General features: G+C 47.8%; 2 protein-coding genes across 7 annotated transcripts in view; one reads left to right on the forward strand and one right to left on the reverse strand.

Annotated features, from left to right (window-relative positions):
* Positions 1 to 10,940, reverse strand: part of PALM2AKAP2 (PALM2 and AKAP2 fusion) — a 646,508-nt gene extending 635,568 nt beyond the window's left edge. The window contains exon 1 of the mRNA XM_067743691.1: positions 10,791 to 10,940. The gene's annotated coding sequence lies outside the window, so the exon portion shown is untranslated. The remainder of the gene's footprint in view (positions 1 to 10,790) is intronic.
* A 1,558-nt stretch (positions 10,941 to 12,498) lies between these two features.
* The window catches only part of PTPN3 (protein tyrosine phosphatase non-receptor type 3), a 107,144-nt gene continuing 99,730 nt past the window's right edge, over positions 12,499 to 19,912 (forward strand). The window contains exons 1-2 of one of the 6 annotated variants that reach the window (XM_067743700.1): positions 12,532 to 12,609; positions 15,580 to 15,702. Coding sequence is in view for 2 of the 6 variants with exons in the window: in XM_067743697.1 (XP_067599798.1) it covers positions 13,084 to 13,105 (22 nt within the window). In the remaining 4 variants the exon portion in view is untranslated. Of the gene's footprint in view, positions 12,610 to 12,965; positions 13,106 to 15,579; positions 15,703 to 19,912 lie in introns of those variants that run through there. The other 5 variants (XM_067743698.1, XM_067743699.1, XM_067743701.1 and 2 more) reach the window with 5 other exon arrangements.

Below are 19,912 nucleotides of genomic sequence, written 5' to 3' on the forward strand. Positions count from 1 at the left end.
TTCTAAACCTGCTGGATATCCCCACGAGCTAAAGATCAGGCAAAGCAGCTTGGGGTGAGTTGTTTGGTTTTCATTAAGTCTCCGTATGGAGGAGAAAAGGGCAAAGGACAGCAGCAGGGAATCAGATTCAGAGAGAGACACTTGACCTCTGCCAGGCATGAGCGCCTTTCTTTCTCTAGAACTTGAAACCCTGCCAAAGACAGCCCCCGGCTTTCATAAAATCAACGCATATTTATTAGTCCCTCCTCTGTGCCAGGCACTGTGTTCAGGGCCAGAGACAAGGGGATTAATATGGAAAAGTCCCTGCCCTCGGGGTGGGAGAAGGGCAGAGACTTCCAGGCTTAGGTAAGCCCAACCAAGGGATACAGGAGCTTGGATAAACGTTCAGTGGGCATTAAAAACAGGGGCTGGTCGATTCCGTCTGACTAGAGGGTGGAAGATAGTAACAGACACCAAAGGTTCATGAAAAGTCCAGGTGGATGGGGATGGACAATTATACAGAACATTCCAGACATAGAGCATAACTTGAGTCAGGGCTAGTGAGAGAGGTGAACCAGCAGACTGCATTAGTATTTTGGAAGGGCTGACACTTGAGGGCAGGAGGAAGGGGAAGGAGAGGCCAAGGTGATGCAGGACTCAGATCGTGCCTGGCTTTGAACCCCAGGAGAAGGAATTAGAAATGTAGCCAGGATTTTCTGTCCCTGAAACATTTTACACAGGGGTCCTGAAAGTCTGGCTTTCCCTTCCTTAGGAGAACAAGGTAACTCATAATAAATCCTGATTGATTATCTAAAAGTAGATTAAACCTTTTAATCCCCTACATGACATAGTCATGCATGGTCAAAGGCTTACAAATTATGTGCATGGTGTTTTCAGTTTGAAAACGCCTTCACGCATCTTACCTCATCCAGCCCTCACAGTATTTGAGACAGAGGTGTTCCCAATATCTCATTGACATATGAGACCATTAGATTTAGAAGGAGTCCCTAACAACTACTTCTCACGATAATCATGAAAACCTTTCTTCAAAAAGTCTTAAAGATTAGCGTGAGAATGTCTAACTAAGGAAGCCTGTCTTCTCCGCTCTCAGGAACGAGAGAAGTGTGTTTGGCTGTCAAATGACTTGCGGAGAACTGTGTTGGTTGGGCCAGTGATTTCCAAATGCCCTTCAGTCTGTGGACCAGCTGCATTGGATTCGCCCAAGAGTGTTCGCTCCCCAGGTGACTCTGATTTACAGTCACCTAGAAAAGTGGTCATTTGGCCTCTTTTGGTTGCAAGAATAACGTGAGGCCTTAACGGTGAAAATGTGTTCCATAGGCCTCCCGTCTTGGCATCACTCAGGTAGCTTAATTACCATGCAGTTTCCTGGACCTGACCCAGACCTATCAAATCAGAATCTCCAGAGGTGGGACCCTGGAATTTATATTCTGAACAAGCTCCCAAGATCTGCATGTTCATTTACTGATGGATATCTCTTACTATGTGACAGATGCCATTCCAGGCATGGGAGCGTAATGGTGAGAAAGACCCACAATGTCCCTCCCCTAAAGACGCTCACATCTTGACTCAGCTCTTTGCATGCTGGGGTTTGACAACGGCCTCAACATAATGCACGGTTGCTGTATGACTACAGGAGCCAATATGAGAGATGGACATCTCAAAGAATCCCAGAATAGACACCCAGCTGGGCCCGGGCAAGCCAGGGATAAAAGCAGTTTGGAAAAGAAAGGTCACAAGGCAGAGGCCTCGGCAGCAGGAGCTCCTGTTGTGGCGGCCCCAGTTATCTCGTGCTGGTAAGAAACCACGCTCAAGACTCAGTGGCTGAAAATGGCATTTTTTTTTTTTTTTTAAATTTCTCATGATTCAGGGTGTTGACTGACTGGTTCTTCTACTGGTCTTCTCTGGGCTCAGCTGAGACAAATCTGGCCTGACTGGGCCTCTCTCCATGGAGTCCTTTATCCCGGGCTTCTTAATGGTAATGGCATGGTAGTCCAGGGTTCCATGAGGGCCAGCCACAGTGGCAGGTGCCTATTAAATATCTACTTGTGGGGCTTCTCTGGTGGCGCAGTGGTTGAGAATCTGCCTGCCAATGCAGGGGACACGGGTTCGAGCCCTGGTCTGGGAAGATCCCACATGCCGCAGAGCAACTAGGCCCGTGAGCCACAACTACTGAGCCTGCACGTCTGGAGCCTGTGCTCCGCAACAAGAGAGGCCGCGCGAGTAAGAGGCCCGCGCACCGTGATGAAGAGTGGCCCCTGCTTGCCCGCAATTAGAGAAAGCCCTTGCACAGAAACGAAGACCCAACACAGCCAAAAATAAATAAATAAATAATAAAAATAAAAAAAAAAATCTATTTGTGACCTGTTTGCTGATGTCCCATTAGCCAAATCAAGTCACTTTCGCTTAGCCTCAGTGTGGGAGAGGACTACACAGGTATAGGACACCAGGAAGTCACTTCTTTGGGGGTCATTAATGTAACACTTGACCACAGTTTCTCTGGTTGTCTCTCTTTTTTAAAAAATTTTTAAATTATTTTTTTTGGCCGTGCCACACACCTCGCGAGAACTTAGTTCCCTGACCAGGGATTGAACCCAGGCCCACGGCAGTGAAAGTGTGGAGTCCTAACCACTGGACCAGCAGCCAAGTCCCTCTCTGGCTGTCTCTTGATCTTGGGATCTCTTTGTGTGCCTTCTCACTTCTTTCCCTGTGTTCTCCAGTTTAATATCTATGTGAGGGGACTTCCCTGGTGGCACAGTGGTTAGGAATCTGCCTGCCAATGCAGGGGACACAGGTTCGATCCCTGGTCCAGGAAGATCCCACATGCCACAGAACAACTAAGCCCGTGTGCCACAAGTACTGAGCCTGCGCTCTAGAGCCCGCGAGCCACAACTACTGAGCCCGTGTGCCACAACTACGGAAGCCTGCGCGCCTAGAGCCCGTGCTCTGAAACAAGAGAAGCCACCGCAATGAGAAACTCGCGCACCGCAATGAAGAGTAGCCCCCGCTCACCACAACTAGAGAAAGCCCGCACGCAGCAACGAAGACCCAACACAGCCAAAAATAAATAAATTAATTAATTTTAAAAAAAAGATTACTTCAGTGTTAGTGTTGCTTAATAAATAGCTAAAGAGATATTTTTTCCTCCTGAATGGGAAGGATACTTTCCTTTGCTCCATATGCCAAGGCTGGCTTTGCAGAATGGGTCCATTTCCTCCTGCTGGACAGTCCTTGTCTGTCCCCATTTCCGTGCGGGGACATGGACAGCCAGGCTGGGTTGGGTTTTCAGTGGCTCCGCCAAAGCTGGAGACAGAGCAGTACATGTTCCCACGGTCACCTCTTTATCCAAAGCGTGGAAAACTGACTTCATAACTGGCACAGGCTGTGTTTGGGTCAGGAACCCAATATTAACTACAAAGACTGACCTCAACCCAGTGAACTTGAAAAGAAACTAGATAACACTGTTGGGAAATTGTTCCCTCCTGTGAACTGGCATTTGAAATACGTGCTAATATTATGCACATTTTTTTAAATGCCACTGAACGAAGTGTAATGGAAAATAATACACTGGCCTTGGGAAGTCAAGGGACTTGGGCTGACTTGAACATATCAATAAGGCAATCCAATTTCAACTAGTTTTCTCTCACGTCACACGCTTGGTAGGTTCCTGGTTCTCTCTAGGCTCCCAGCATAAGAAGAAATGATGGTAGCAGACTTACTCAATTGTATATAATGTGTTCAGTGTGAATCTAGAGGAATCTAAATGCAGAAGGAGGGGCCCCTGAGTCTGCCTATGCAGTCAGAGAAAGCTGGTTACTCAGACTGGACACGATTGAGAGACAGATGAAGGCGGCCCTCAATGCATCCATCCTACAGTGGGAGGATGAAATATCGTCACAAGTGCTGACAAAATCGGCCAGCTTCCCATATTTGAGACTGTTTATGATTCTAGGTCACAATGAAATTGAAACCATGAGACACTAAGTGGGGTTTAGCATCCCCACTCTATTCCCTGGTAATTTCTATGTTGCATTTTACTCACTCTGTTATTCCTGGTCCTGATGTCTAAAGATGGAGCTCATGGAATTAACTAGCTCAGCAACTCAGGTAGACAGCAAAGCGGTCCTCGACCTGTAGCCCTTCTGCCAGCACAACTAGGTGACTCCCGGGTGTGAAGAGGCAGGGTTGATGTCCTAAATCCTTGAGTTGTTTCACATAGAAAATGAGTCATAGTGACATCTAATCACTAATTAATTATACCTTATCTGGGACACCACTGATCACATTGCTCCCTAATCTACCTGTCTACAACCATTTGTGTCTCTTTTCTATCCCTCTGTTAGTCAATTAATTATCAAGCTTGCATGCAAAATTCTGGAAGAAATTCCAGAAGGACTCTAGATACAATGTAACGCTTCTTGCTCACTGCCGAAAGGCCAGCAATTTTTCAGAAGGGGCTCATAGCCCTTTGCATACCTTGCTCAGAAATTATAGTCACAGCCCACATAATCAGAAGATCTCTAGCCCCATTCAGGGGATTCTCCAAGAGCCTTCCAAAGGGACATGCACGTGTATAACTAAATGCAAGTCAAAATGAGATGACTCCTGGGGTACAGGAGGTAGAGAGCTCATAACCAGTTGAGATAATCCAGGAAGAGGTAGCTGGTAAGAAGGATCTTAAAGGATGGATAGGATTTCTTTTTTTTTTTTAATTTATTTTTTTATACAGCAGGTTCTTATTAGTTATCCATTTTATACATATTAGTGTATATATGTCAATCCCCATCTCCCAGTTCATCACACACACACCCCCGCCACTTTCCCCTCTTGGTGTCCATACGTTTGTTCTCTACATCTGTGTCTCTATTTCTGCCCTGCAAACCGGTTAAGGATGGACAGGATTTCAACAGGCAGAGATGAGAGAATGAGTCATTTCAGGAGGTTGATATGGGTGGCCTTCATTCTTCAAGGGGAAACGAGAACAAGGTTTGTGCTTGGGCTTGGACTGGGATGACCAAGGCTGGACAAGGTGGTGGCAACAAAGACCAAACTGAGAGAAGCTCACAGAGGTGAGAAAAATGGAGACAGAGTAATGTTTTCTCAGACAGAAGCTGGAGAACTTCACCTTGGAAGGGGAGTTTTAGGATGAAGAAGAGCGGCGTCTGTGTCGGCTGTGGTGGCTGCCACACGAAGTCAATCCCCAAGCACCATTCGGGCATCTTGGCAGGAAATCAGACGACTCTCCTCAACCCATACCTTGTATGCAAAGCTGATACGCCTTAGGAGCTCTGCTGTCTCTAACCAAACACAGATTTCTTTAACTTCACATGTGACTCATGTTTACAGAGGCATCGCTGGATAGTCTGTTTGGACTGTGATGCAGTGACTATGTGTACCATGGAAAAAATGAGAAAGACATCCTAGCAGGACGCCAGAGCGCAGTTGAGGAAATCCTGTGATGTGTCATCCATGCAACGCTAGAAGGTCACCAGAGCACGGGGCAGGCTGAACAGCGTCCCCCGTTCTTGAAATGTCACCAGGGGGTGGGAGCACGGTTTTCTGCCGGGCCCAGATCGGGTTTCCAGCGTCTCAGGGATGAAATGGTCAGCCAAGCTAGGAGAGGTTTCAGATGACCACCTTTTCCTGAATGCAACTCAGTCGAGGCCTGGGTTGTTGCAGTTCCCCATCTTCTTTCTCTGACCGCTTTGTGACCAGCTGTGTCAGGAAAGCATGACTCTTGATCTGAAGGTCACTGAAAGGACTTTAACTTCTCGTTCATCCTCACCCAAAGCTCTTCTTTTCTCTTCCATTCCTCAGCCACATGCGTTTCCAAAACAGGAGTGAGAGTTCTTGACTTACAGCTGTTTCTTTGGAGCAAGCTATACATTGTCAGGCCCTGGTCATACTTACAGCCGTGACTTGTCAAGTAACCTATGCTCTGTGCTTCGTTAGCAAAATTGAGAGGGAATCAAAAATGTAAAACAATTTTTAAAATATATTGTACACACATCATTATTTTTTTTCCAGAGAGAACTGGTTTACTTTGAAATAAGTTATATGTCCCACAGTAGATAATTCAGAAGGTACACAAATGTTTCTAGCAAAAAGTAAACACCCGTCCCTCTCTTGCCCCACTTGTCCAATTCCTCTTCAGGAGGTAACGACCTTCCTTGTTTCAGTTTTGTGTGTACTCTACATACTTCAATGTGTTTGTTTTAAGGTCCACTCCTCTAAGCAAACATGACCACCACTATGACTGCCACCGTTACTGCCTCCTTCCAGTCCCATGGTTAGCTTGTTCTTAGCCCCAGGAGAGCATGGTTAGATGCATGCAGTCAGAGATCCAAGGTCAAGAGCAGAGAGCCTGAGAGCTCTCTATTAGGGGGTCCATATTTGCCTGAAGAGAATGCTCTCTCTCCACATCTCTTTCCCTCCCCTCTGCTCCTCTAGATACGCACCTCCTTTAAGAAGCTGCTCTTGTCCGTAGTCCCATTCATCAAAGTATCAGTGATACCTACAAGATCATCTCTTAGTAAAATTTCCCATCCTTTTCGTTTATTATTCAGACTATGTTCTTGGTGTGCACACATTGGAGGCTGTAGGACAGAAGCTATAAAACTTCAGTGTACATAAGATTCTTATAGTTAATTATAAAATGCAGGTCCCTGGGTTCCACAATCAGAGATTCAGGTCTGGCCTGAAGCCAGGAGTCTGCTTTTTCACAAGGACCCCTTCTCCCAAGGTGAACTTGATATATGTTTCCTGGATCAAACTTTTAAAATGCTGCCTTCATTATTGTTCCTGACTCCTTTCCCTTGAATCATCTGTTAAGGAAACCCTGAGTGTTTCCTTTATCATTGCTGATTTTTTTAAAGCCATGACCTGTGTGTGGCCTCTTCTACATTGCCTGGGTGTTTTTCTCTTTCTCCTTTTGTTCTCGGGCAGTTGAACCTTCAAGGTGTGGTTGGGAGACTTGACAAACCCATTCTCCCTGGGTTTTGTAAGATGACACCACTCCTTTCAAGGAAGGCCACTGCTTAAATACTATCAGCCACAGCTCAGGATGCCAACTTTCACTCTCTGCATTTCTCTTCACTTCAGAGTCAGATCTCAAAAGTCCCTAGACTAACATTTCCATTTTACATGCAGCAGCAAATCTATGTGGTGGTCCATGGGCTATTATGGTCCTTTTGGTCTTCTGGCATATCTATAGCACGGGCACAAGAAGAGTGTTTTTAAAACTCAGGTCTGGGTATCCCTGAGGGTTCGCTCATGTATTCTTGAAGGTCTGAAAACCCTCTGAGATAATTGTTGAATGTTACCTTTCCATTTTGATGATACTATTAAAAATATATGCATAATCTGGATTCTGTGGCTGACCCCCTTACAATGGGGGGCTGCTGCATGAATTCAGTTCCCATATTCAAAGGGACAGTTTAAAGGGACAGCATTTAACTTTTGGTGTGTGGACAAGCACATTTGGCTTCCGTCTGGCTCAGACTGAAAGACTGAGTCCTTCCTGGGGGTGACAAGTGGAGGGCCCTCAGGTCCTGGCCCCTGGTGCCTCTTTGGCTTCATCTCTTGCAGCCTGCCCCTTGCCCCACCAGCCTCCTTACTACAGACGTGCTCCCTTAAGGGCATTTCTACTGTTATTCTCTCTGCCCAGAAGGTTCTTCCCCCAGATATCTGCATGAATAATTCCCTCATCTCCTTCAGGTCCTTGCTTGAGTGATTCACTCGCTCAGTCCTATTTCAAATTGCAACTCCCCACTCACCCCACCTCCATCCCTGTGCCTATCACCCTTGCCCCTGGTCTCTTCACATACAACAACATTCACTTATTCATAATGTGTGTTGTTCATTGTCTGGCTTGCCCTGTTAGCATGCATGCCCACAAGAGCAGAAATGGTTGTTTTGTTCACTGATGTCTCCCAGGCACTTAGAGCAGTGCCTGACACACAGTAGGTGTTTAATAAATATTTGATGAAGGAATGAATGAATTAACAACAGTCACCTCATCTCTGTTCTTGTATTTATGCTCAATTTGTTCATCGGTTTTCCAGACAAAACTCCTCTTTTGGCAGTGATGATTTGCAATGGAAAGACATTTTTTAATGGCTAAAACTTTACACTTAAAAATTCGTGTTTCTCAAAGTGAGATCTATGTGGTCCAAGAATTCCAAGAATGCAAGCTGAGGGGATGAGGGGTCCCAAGTCAGACTAACACGTCTCTACAGGCTCCTGACTTGACCACTTCCTCTCCCTCCCTCCTGGGCCAGGGACAGACAGCCTGTCGCGATCTGCCACCTCCGGACAAGCACAGACAGGTCTCTGTGAAAGGAACCTCTCACGTTTTCGCCCAGTTTGAGTGTCATTTTCCCTCTCTCTGCCTCGCTTTCTTTGGCTTGCCAACTTTCAAGTTTGTTTCATTTTTCCTGATAATAAAAGAAACACACTTACCGTAAAACAAGAGTTAGGGACCTCTAAAAACGTACAGAGAAATAGATGCCCAAAGACTTGAAACTCCCCTGATTTGTAAAAGATACCTTCTGTACTTTGTTTCTCTGCTTATAAACGCAATACTCAGACACAGCCGCCCCCATTAATATTTTGGTGCATTTCTTCCTAGCCCTTTTTCTATGTGTATGTATTAAGAGGAAATATCAGAAGTTGCCAATATTCAACCATTGTTGACCTAGGAAATGGCGATTTTATATGGTATATCCTAGTCATTCACACGGTTGAAGCCATACTATGCGTATAATTTTACATCCTATTCTTTTCACTTGTCATTATAACAGCACCACTTGCCCATGTATCCGTGAGCTTGCGTTAACAGCACAAATAATTGATGAGCATTAGCATCTCAGCTGGGAGCCCAGCCTCATAAATCATTGAAAACAGTCCACGTGGTGCCCAGGCTTCCTGAGTCTTGATATGAATGACAATCGCAGTGATTCTTCCAGGAAACTCGTCCTAGAAATGCCCTCAGCCAATTGCCTGGGTGCGGTACCTGGCACCAGATTTTCTGCCCAAATGGCAGCTTCTGGGAATGCTACTAGTAACTGTGTCCGGTCGTTAATCTTGTCCCTCTTAAATGAATTTGTGCCTTACCAGTGATGCATATTGGGTTTGTGGTATGTCTTCCTCTCCAATGAAATGACTCTCTTTGGCTTTTTGTGTTTACTGTGGTTTGTTTAGTGGTTTCTGGGCCAGGTACAGTCTACCAGCATGATTGAAAGAGAGACCTGACTTTTTTTAGCTTACCAGCAGTAGGAGGGCTGCTTTTAGGGCCCTGGCTTTCTCTCTGCAAACATCATCACACTATCAAGTCTGTACTTTTTCATCACAGCAGAGTCCTGAGGAGTCCATGGACCATGTGGTGCCTTTATGTTGTGATTCTGCCTCCAAAATGATTGCCCAGGGACAGTAATCTAGGTGGGTCCTCATTATCTGAGACTTGGGACAGCCCTGTTCCTCATTGGGTCTCTATTTGCTCTAGATCTGGCTGGGTTCAACCACATAGACTAAGAAGATTATATGTCCATCCAAAAGTCTCATTTGCATAAGGTTTGGGAGCTTATAAGATCAACTGACATTGCTGATAATAACATCCTGTCACTCCAGGTGCAACAGTTTAAAAGGATGAACTTTAACATTTTGGCCCCAAGAATAAAACAGTAACAGGAGACCAGAACATTTAAAGGTAATCTACAGCATATAAACATATCAAAAGGGTAGAGAAAATAAGGCAAAAGACACAAAAAATGAAATATGCGGTCTCTCTTATGATCGGTACATGGCAAGCAGAGAGGCAATATTATAAATATTGACCCTGGCTTTGAGGTCAGTGCAACTTGCATTCAAATCCTGACCCTGTCCCTTACTAGCTGTGAAAGGCTCCTAGACCGCTTCCTTTTCTGTAAAACTGACCTAAAAACACCCACTCTGCAGAATGACTGTATGCAGTAAAGACAGAATATGTGTAAAATACTGATCACACGTGAGCTTGATAATAGTAGTTATTACTGTTATTATTAGACACACAAAACTTGAAGAATTTTTGATTTGATCCTTTAAATGTTTATCATTGCAAACACAACACTGGGACAGTAACAGATAAACTTAAAAAGAAAAACCAACCTCACTACCCACCAAAATCAGACTATTTACATTTTCCCATATTTCCATTACACAGGGTATTTGTATTTTCAGCCTTTTTTCACCTAACATTGTACTGTAAGTTTCCTCCTGTTGCAACACGGTTTAGTTTAGTGTAAAATAGTTATTATTTCAACAAATATAGCATAATCTAATTAATCATTCCTCTGTTTGTGAACATTTATTTGCTTGGGGAATATTCTTTCCTTTTGTTCCTGTTTCTGCTATGGTGAGTTGAAATGCACGGTTTAAAAAATATTTAGGTCTTTTTCCGTCGGTGTATAGATATTTTTTAGCTCGAATTTGAGCACTGTATATGCTACTGAGTGTTCACTGTGGATAAAGAAGAGGTAGCTTCAGCCTAGTTTCTAGCGTAAGGCAAATTGGGACAACGCCAAGAATCCTCATGCTTATTAACCGCAGTTTCCTCATCTCAGCACTTGACAAACTGGTATGAGGATGACCGATAATTGAGGTAGGCACCCAAAAAATGGATCTTTAAAGTGGACTAAACCTGCTCACGTTCTTGATTTCATTCATTCCCCACACAGGGCCCAGACCGAAACGGTAGGTATTCATAGTATTTGAAGCACAGGGGTAGGTATTCATATCATTTGGGGTAAGGTTCTTACCCCAGGTCACACAGCGGCTGGGAGAGGACGAAGAACGTCTTTCGCGGATTATGAATTCCCAGCTTTCCCACTGGGCTTTGAAAACAAAAAATGCCCCCAGACCCCAGCCTAACTGAGGGCGGGAACTGAGGGGCTGAGGGTCCAGCTGAGCTCCGCGGGAGGTGTCGCGCGCCACGCCAGGAGGCTCCGCCTCCCGGGCTCTCGGGCCCCGCCCGGCTCCGAGCATGCCCAGTGCACTCCCCGCCGTCCCAACGGTGCCGGGAGAGCGCTGCAACTCCAGGTTTTGCTGGCGACCGGAGGTCCGGGGGCGGGGGGCGGGTCCGGGCGGGTCCTGTTCCGGGGACTCCCTGGCTCGGTTGAAATTCCACGGACAAGACGCTCGGGCGGCGCCCTGTGCAGGGGCGCAACTCGGGGGCAGGGACCGAACTGAAGCACCAGGTGCTGCCAGCTGCCGCCGAATGGTCCTAGGCCCACAGGGCCCTTGGACCCTCAGGCATCTGGTATGGACAGGATGATTACAGCCGTCACTCCATCCTTTCATTCATATATTCATTCAACAAACTGTTTTTGAGCACCTACTGTGCCAGGCGCTGTCGTAGGGGCTGGGACAATATCGTGAAGACGGGCAGGGCTACAGCCCCAGAGCTAAAATTCCAGAGGTGAATACACAATAAGTAAGCAAATCAGGGGAAAAGCAGTTACCGACTTCATCTCCTGCTACTTTGCCCTGCTTGCTATTTCCTAAGCAGTCCTGCGCCTTAGTATCTGCACTGGCTGATCCCTCTGCCAGAAATGCTCTCCCCAATTTATCTGCGTGGCTGAAATGTCTGACCACGTCATTGAAAACTGCACTCCCTCCACCCCAAGTTTCTTTTCCCCTCGTAAAGCGTATCACCTTCTACTACGCAGTTTGCCTTTTTGCATGTTTATTGTGTATCGCCTGCCTCTCTTCCGCCAAACTTCGGCAAGGGACAAGATTTCTGTCTATTCACCACACGTAAAGAATCAGAGTAAGTGATCAATAATTATTTGTTGAATGAATTAATGGATAGTGATAAATGTGTAGAAAATAAAGTGAGGACATGGAACAGAGGGCTAACTTAGTAAGGTGGTCAGGGAAGGCCTCGGAGAAGGAGGACCTACGTACAATGAGAAGGTTCCAGCCACGGCAATAGCTGGGCAAAGACGTCCCACACAGAGGAGGAAAGGCATGTGTAAATGTCCTGAGGCTAGACAAGTTCTGAGTGTTTGATGGACAGAAAGGTGCTCACGGGGCTGCAGGAATGCAGGAGCCAGATCAGGTAAAGGGCCCATAAGTCTTGGGAAGAAAGTTCAAGCCAGGAAGTTTCTAGAGGAACGGGATGGGCACTGCACTGGGAGTCAGCAGGACCCCAGCTGGGCAAGACTTCTCCTTAAGTCAAAAATTTGTTTATCGCCGGCTGCTCGACATTCCTAGGCATAAAATCACTTAGGGCTGGGCACACAGTAGGTGCCCAATAAATGGTAATGGAACGAATGCCTGCGTGCATGCGCGAGGGGACACCGGGCTGCACGGAACTCGGCAAGAGAGCCCTGGTGGCCCTGGGAGACGCGTCCGAGCACACCGGCCTCGGGTGGGGGCGGGGGCGTCCCGCAGGGCGTTCCGGGAGCCCGCCCCCCGCCCGGCGCGCGGGCCCGTCGCGGCCAGCCGGGCCGGCGGGAGCCGCCCGCGGGCGGCACTGGGCATGCTCAGACGGCGGCCAGGTCGCGCCGCGAGCGAGCTTCTGCGCCGCCCGCACGCGCGACCTACCTGGGCGCCCCGCGCCCCCAGATGCTGCAGGTACGGGCCGACGCGACCCCAGCGGGCTGGGGGCAGGGCATGGGGCCACCGGGGGCCGGGGTCGCGCTGGGCGCTGCCCCGCCCCCACCCTTCCCCAGGCGCGCGGCGAACGCGCGGGCGGGCTGGCGGACGCGGCGGCCCCGGGTTCCCGGCGCCTCGTCGGGGCGGGGAGGGGCGCCCTGGCCGCGCTCACCTGGTGGGGCGCGGGTGGGAGGGAGCAGGCCGGGCCGGGTGGGGCTGGGTCCCGGCGATCCGGGAGGGCCCAGCGGCCGGCGATCCGGGAGGGCCCAGCGCCGCCGCGACCGCGGCCCCTGCCCCGGCCGCCGAGGGGTCGCACAGCCCGCGTGGAGCCAGCCAAGCGCGGCGGCCAAACCTTCTCGGCTCCCAGGGCGAATTCGCCTCTCGGCTTTCAAAGATGGCATTTCCTGGGCCTGGCACGAACTCCAGCGCCAATAAATCCTCCCCGTTCCACGGATGATATGGAATAATTTATCAGGTACCTGCGATGAGACAGCTGCAGTGGGGGAGTGTATGTGAGAGCGCCCAGTCCCCCGGAAATTCCCGTTTTCAGCAACCTGAACTTACTGAGAAGTTGAGGTTGCCTTAAAAATTCATGGGAAGTTGAGAAGACTTGACACCTGGGTTTTCCGAGGTGGTGGAAAGAGCTTGTGACTCGGAAACTGGAGACCTCCATTCAGGTTGGGCTCCCTTTTGGCCACCTGGTGACCTTGGGGCGAGTTGTCTAACCTCTCTGATCTTCATTTTCCTCCCCTGCAAACAGCCGGTAATAATGCCCACCTCACTGGGTTGTTGGGTGGATTAAGTGGGATAAATTATGTGGAGGTGTTTGGCACCGTGCCTGGCCAAAGCAAACAAGCAGTTGGCATGATGGGAATTTAACTCGTTTAGAGACCCTCGTGGCTCCCATTTCACCAGGAAATTGGAATTACGAAAGCATCTTCAGGGCCTAGTGCCAGATTGACAGACCCTGTCTTTGTGCCCTGGAGAACCTCTACTGAAATCTTTGGAAAAACAATTTAGCTGAATTGTAATCGGAGAGCACCTTCTTTAAAAGCAGTTTTATACATTCAGAAACTCCAGAAGTTGGCAGTTCAGCTTGACTTACAAAAGAGCTGTTTTGCAAGATGATCCATCTTGCAAGTGTTTAAGCAGATGATGCTTTGAAAGTAAAGCCTAGTTAGGAAGATTTCTGTTCTAAAAAGCTCCCAAACCCAGCTTTCAGTGATTATTGAAATTAGGGTTTCTTTCACAATGTTAACATTTGGGGTTCAGTAATTCTTTGTTGTGGGGCCTTTTCTATGCGTCGTAGGATGTTTAGCAGCGTCTTTGGTCTCCACCCAGTAGATTCCGGTAGCAATCCCTTTCCCTCAGTTGTGCCAACCAAAAATGCTTCCCGATGTCCCTCCCTGTGCGGGGGCAGGGTGCATATTTTCCCTTTCTCCCCCCTTTAGAACCACCATGCTTTCTGTCATCAGCCTATCTGAGTTGTTTGAGAAGTTCATCTTATGTTTTTACTCTAATAACCAACCTTTGTATAGACTTGTAGAACTGCACAGAGTACATCCATGTGCATCAACTGATTTAACTTTTACAACTCCCCTGTGAGGCTGGTGTTATTCCCATTTTACAGGTGAGGAAACTGAGGCTTTGAGCAGTCAATTACACAGTACGTGGTGTAGCTGGGATATAACTCATGTCATCTGGTTCCACGGACAGGTCTTTTCCTTCTGCATCAGGCTGCTCTTTATTGTATTGAGACTTTCAAATAGGTGGCGTTCCTGATGATTAAATCAAGATGTAAAGTAGATTGGAAGCTGGAAACCTTTCTGGCTAGTTGAAAATTAACAACAGTAAGCTATTATCTGACAGAGAGTAGGTCATTCTAGTTAAATATTCTAGTTTATAGTAAGCTCCCATAAATCCTGCATACAGTTGATGGAATACCAATGTGCAGAGAATTAGAGTAGAATAAAACGTGCCTAATACTCTGTATTGATCCTGCCTTGTCCCTGGTGATTTGCTGTCTCCTAAAACCAACTCGTATATGCAAATTAGACATTAGCTGGAATGTAAAAGGTCAGGTTACTGAAGGCATCTCAGAGTGGCTGGAGTGGCTGAGGCATTCCGTTCAGCAAGTATTTATTGAGCTGCTTCTACATGGCAGATGCAGTGCTGGGTGGGGATGCAGAGTGGGCCAGTGGACTCCAGTGAACCCGGGGTGCCTGGAGAACTTCTCCTCAAGGAGAGGGCAGGTCTTGGCCAGGCCAGACACACAGGAGGCCAAGGTCAGGGACAGCTTGGGGAGGGAGAAAGAACCTAAGTTAACACAGAGTCCAATTCAGGATCCCACACTGCTTCACCATCCTTTTTTGAGCCCTCCATTTCCACATTTTATCATAGAGAAGGTATTCTGGTGGCTTTTAACATTCCCATTCAAGTGTCAGGAACCTGGTCAGAGATGAATCTTATCTCTGAAAGAAGTTGGGCTTCCAAGCTGGTAATTGGTCTCAGGGGATTGAGACCAGCTCCTTGATTGTTGACTGTGATCTGGGAGGTTCTGCATGCATTGTTTAATTTCAGTGTGCTCCCTCTCTCCTCTTACAGTTGAGGAAACTCAGCTAGCAAAGGTAGTGTGGGACCAGGAGCTAGAGGGACGAACTGGGACCTTCTGAACTTCGGGTCCAGGCACACGAGGAATTCCATTTTCTAGGATGGACATAATCTACCAGAGGACTTTGGGGACTGGAGGGAACAGGAAGACAAGGCACCCTACCCACCCCCCACCAACCTCGGGGTTTGTGGCATGTTGGGGGATGGGGGGAACCTGCGATTTGTGGTCCTTCCCTGTCTCCGTAGGTAAGTGCCTGTTGACCGTAATCCCAGGGCTCACCTTCCTTCCTTCAGACAATGGTCCTGGGAAGCAGGGCCACCCTCTTCATCTCTTCGCAGGGGCTGGAATGCCGAGGGCAATCCCCTGGCGTTGACAGGCTGGGAGTGTGGGGCAGCCAGCTGGTGTAGCTTCCCAAGCCTGGGCTCTTCTGACCAACTCTAATAGAGACAAGATCGGACCAGGTCAGTGTCCACTCTGCCCAGGTCTGGGTCCTGGCAACGGCAGACTGTGATCTCACAGGCATCTCCTTTCATCCGCCTGAGGGGGAACTAAAAGGGAGTGCTTGGTGGGTCCCTGGCTGAAATCTCATCTGGTCATGGGTTCCGAGACCCAGAGATCTTGCATCTCCATAGCTTCCGGTCATGCATGATGCACCTGTAATAGCCTTCCGCCTCCAGGGGGAGATCAGCTGTGAGCACAGATGTAACAGCAGATTCAGACCTTTACTGAGCCTATACTATGTGTCAGGCCCTAGGGTTACAGAGATGAAACTTGAACCCGTCTTGGAAGGATTCATGGTGGAGTTGGGAAGACAGTGACATGGTGACATTTCTGTGTGAGTGTGTACACGCATGTGGGCATGCATGTGCTGTCTGTCTATGTGTCTGACAACTGCTTTAAAAGAGGATAGAGCTAGATGCAGGAGACCCCAATGGAGAGAGCCATTCATTCTGACGGGCATCAGGGTCGTTGGAGTAGTTGGCATTTGAATTCAGCCTTGAAGGTAGAAAAAGATGGTATTCAGGGGGCAGACAGAATGACAGATGCAAAGACTCAGAGGCATGAAGAGACCTCTCGTATTTCAGGAATGGTGACTCTTCCCAGGCCCAGCCTCCTGATCTTGGCTAATGCAGGACCCACCTCCTATAGTGAGGGTACCCCCCATCTCTGTACAGGGGCCTGGCCTCACTCATCCCGGGGTATGTGTCCATTCTCCTTGTTTGTCCTGCATAGGAGCGATGCCTCTGTGCTGTCTCCGAGGCATGAGCACCTTCTGCCAGGGATGCCTCTGGTTTTAGTTATTACACACTGATATGACACTTACTAGCTTCCAGGCAATGTTCTGAGTGCTTTCCAAATATTAATCTTTTCATCTTTGTAGCAACCCTCTGGCCATGCTGCTTCCCTGAGTACTGGCCACTGGGTAGGTAGGTGGGGGCAGAGCTCACGTCCCCGGTCTGTGTCCCTCTGTGGACGATGCTCTCATCGTGATACAGCTTCTCCTGGCTGCGGTTTACATCGATGTGCCAGGAAGCAGCCAAGTCTGAGAGTCCTGATGGAGTGCTGACTGCCCCGGATTTTTCTCCCTGACCCCGTTTCCTTCAGGGGGCCAGCAGGGCTCCACTGGCTACATTTTCTGAACCAAAGACTGGGCTCTGTAGTCTGAGAAAGAATGTTTGTGCTGCGTCTTTGTGCAAGAGGAGGCCTGGGAGGTGTTGTTTGGATACTGAGAGTGGAATTTTTGAGACATTTCGATGGTTTATGTGGAAAGTTAGAACAGAACATTTGAAATTGGGATAGTCCTGGAAAATTCAGGTCCCGTGATTTACTGTCAGGATACACAAGCTTTTAGTAAATAGTTAAGCGATGTGTAGTTTGAATTTTCTGTACTGAGCCTCTTGGAGCCTCAAAATGGAATAAATAGTACCTTCTAGCCCCAGAATCTTGCTAATACTTACCAGCCCCAGTTTACAGATGGGATGAGAAAACTGAGGCTCAGAGAGATGAAATGACTCCTGGAAGGGCACACTGCTCTACGAGGACAGCCAAGGTTTGAACTCAAGTCTGTCCCCAGGCGAATACTTGACTGTAAAATGAGGATAATAATAGAACCTGTTTCTGTTAAAGGAGCTAATGACTGAAAACCCACTCAGGTAGAACTTGGCACAGAAAAGGGTCCCCTCCCTTTGTGTTTGTGCCGCTGACCCGCAGACAAGCGCCTTGTTTAGCCTTCGATGCTGAGAGTGGCTGTCGCGAGTGATGGCCTGCTCCCAGAGCAGGGCTGAGGGCCCGGCTCACAGGGCTAGAGGGACGTTCCAAGGGGCAGGGTCCAGGACCAGAAAGGGGCTGTGGCCAGCTGGGTGCTGTGTTGACGAAAGGCACTGGTCTGACTTAGAGAGAGGAGTGTGAAGACCTGGTCCCTGCACGCTACTTCCCTCAGGTGAGTCAGCCTCGGTCTAGACCTGAGGGTCTTGGTGGGAGAGGCAGCAACCAGCTCTGTCAGCCATCCCTTGACCCGAACCACTGGTGGGCCTAGAGTGGAGATAATGACAGCGTGAGCTCAGGTCTTGCTCGCTTTGCTCCCCCCACCATTCCCTCCCCAGGTCTGGTTATCAAATTCATACATGGTTGCTGTAGAAAATTAAGGTGTCAGGGAGCAATGGAAAAATCCTGCATGGTGTTCTTCCTGGAAGCAGCTCTCACCACCACCATCACCACCATGGAGGACTCCGCATGCCAGCCTGTTCTCTGCTGCAGCCGAGGGGGTCTTTCAAAGCTGCTTCCTTTTGCTTTTAGAATAAAAGACAAAACTAACGTTGGCATCTCCTGCAGGCCCTGGTGTACATGCTTTGGTCCCCATGCTTTCTCTGCTCACAGGGCCAGTGAGAACCTGGAACCTTCCTCCCCTCCTGCCCAGTTAACTCATTCTTTGGGCCTTGGCTGCATGATTGTAGATGCCTCCCTTCGCCTTCCTGCTGTGGGTAAAACTGCCTGCTGTAAACGCTCACATTCTGGCCCCCAGGTCTCTCTCCTTTCACAGCACTTTTCACAGTTGCAATTTTGTGCTTAATTAGTGTAATTATTTGTATTAGTACCCGTCTCCCCAGCTACACTGTGAGCTCTGTGAAATCAGGGTCTCTCTTCCTTTAAACACACATGCACACACCACACACACACTTTCTTTGAGACTTCTTTTTTTTCTTTTAACTTTTTATTTTGACCTAATTCAGACTTACAGAGAAGTTCCAAGAATAGAACAGAGAACTCCCATATACCCTTCACCCAGATTTGTCAAATGTTACCGTTTTATCACATTTATTTTATTCTTCTCTCTGGGTGTACATTTTTTTCCTAAACCATTTGAGGATCATTTATAGAGTCTTCCTTTCCCCCTAAATACTTCAGTGTATTTCCTAAAACCAATGACATTCTCCTATATAACCATGGTACACTTTTTAAACAAGAAATCAGTATTGATACAGTACTGTTATCTAATCTACAGGCCTACAGGCTTTGCCGGTTGTCTTGGTAGTGTCCTTCGTAGCAAAGAAAACCCCAGATCGTGCGTTGCATGTGCTTATGTCTCTTCAGTCTCCTTTAAATTAGAGCAGTTCCTCAGGCTTTCTTTGTCTTTTGTGACCTTGACATTTTTGGAGAATACAGGCCAGTTATTTGGTAGAATTCTCCTCAGTTTGAGTCTGTTTTAACCCACCATGTGTCTTCAATGCCACTGAAACATCAAATGCACTCAGTTAACATTTGCTGAATGAAAAAAGTCAGCAGGTTGTCTAGTCTCCCCCACTCCCACTCCTTTCAGCAGAAGGATGTTTTGGGTTTTTCTGTTTTTTTTAATTTATTTTTGGCTGCGTTGGGTCTTTGTTGCTGCGCGCGGGCTTTCTCTAGTTGCGGCGAGTGGGGGCTACTCTTCGTTGCCGTGCGCGGGCTTCTCATTGCAGTGGCTTCTCTTGTTGGGGAGCACAGGCTCTAGGCACGCGGGCTTCAGTAGTTGTGGCACGCAGGCTCAGTAGTTGTGGCACACAGGCTTAGTTGCTCCACAGCACGTGGGATCTTCCTGGCCCAGGCCTCGAACCTGTGTCCCCTTGCATTGGCAGGCGGATTCTTAACCCCTGTGCCACCAGGGAAGCCCAGAATGTTGTTATTTAGTTGCCATCTTGCTGTATATAGATTTGAATCTTGCTACTTTAATTTTTATGCATTTATTTTTTACTGGAAGTATAGTTGACGTACAATATTATGTCAGTTTCAGGTGAACAACGTAGAGATTCGACATTTGCCTACATTATGAAATGATCACCACGATAAGTCTAGTAACCATCTGTCCCCATACAAAGTTATTACATAGTGTGGTCTACATTCCTTAAGCTGTATATTACATCCCTGTGGCTTATGTATTTTATAACTGGAAGTTTGTACTTCTTAATCCCTTCACCTAGTTTGCCCAACCTATCCCCCCACCCCCTGCAACCATCTGTTTGTCCTCTGTATCTATGAGTCTATTTCTGTTTTGTTTCATTTGTTCTTCTGTTTTTTTAGATTTCACATGTAAGTGAAGTCATACAGTATTTGTCTTTCTCTGTCTGGCTTACCTCACTTAGCATAATACCCTCTAGTTCCCAACCTTTTTGGCACCAGGGACGGGTTTCGTGGAAG

This window comes from Pseudorca crassidens, chromosome 7 (assembly GCF_039906515.1).
Source record: "Pseudorca crassidens isolate mPseCra1 chromosome 7, mPseCra1.hap1, whole genome shotgun sequence".
NCBI lineage: Eukaryota > Metazoa > Chordata > Mammalia > Artiodactyla > Delphinidae > Pseudorca > Pseudorca crassidens.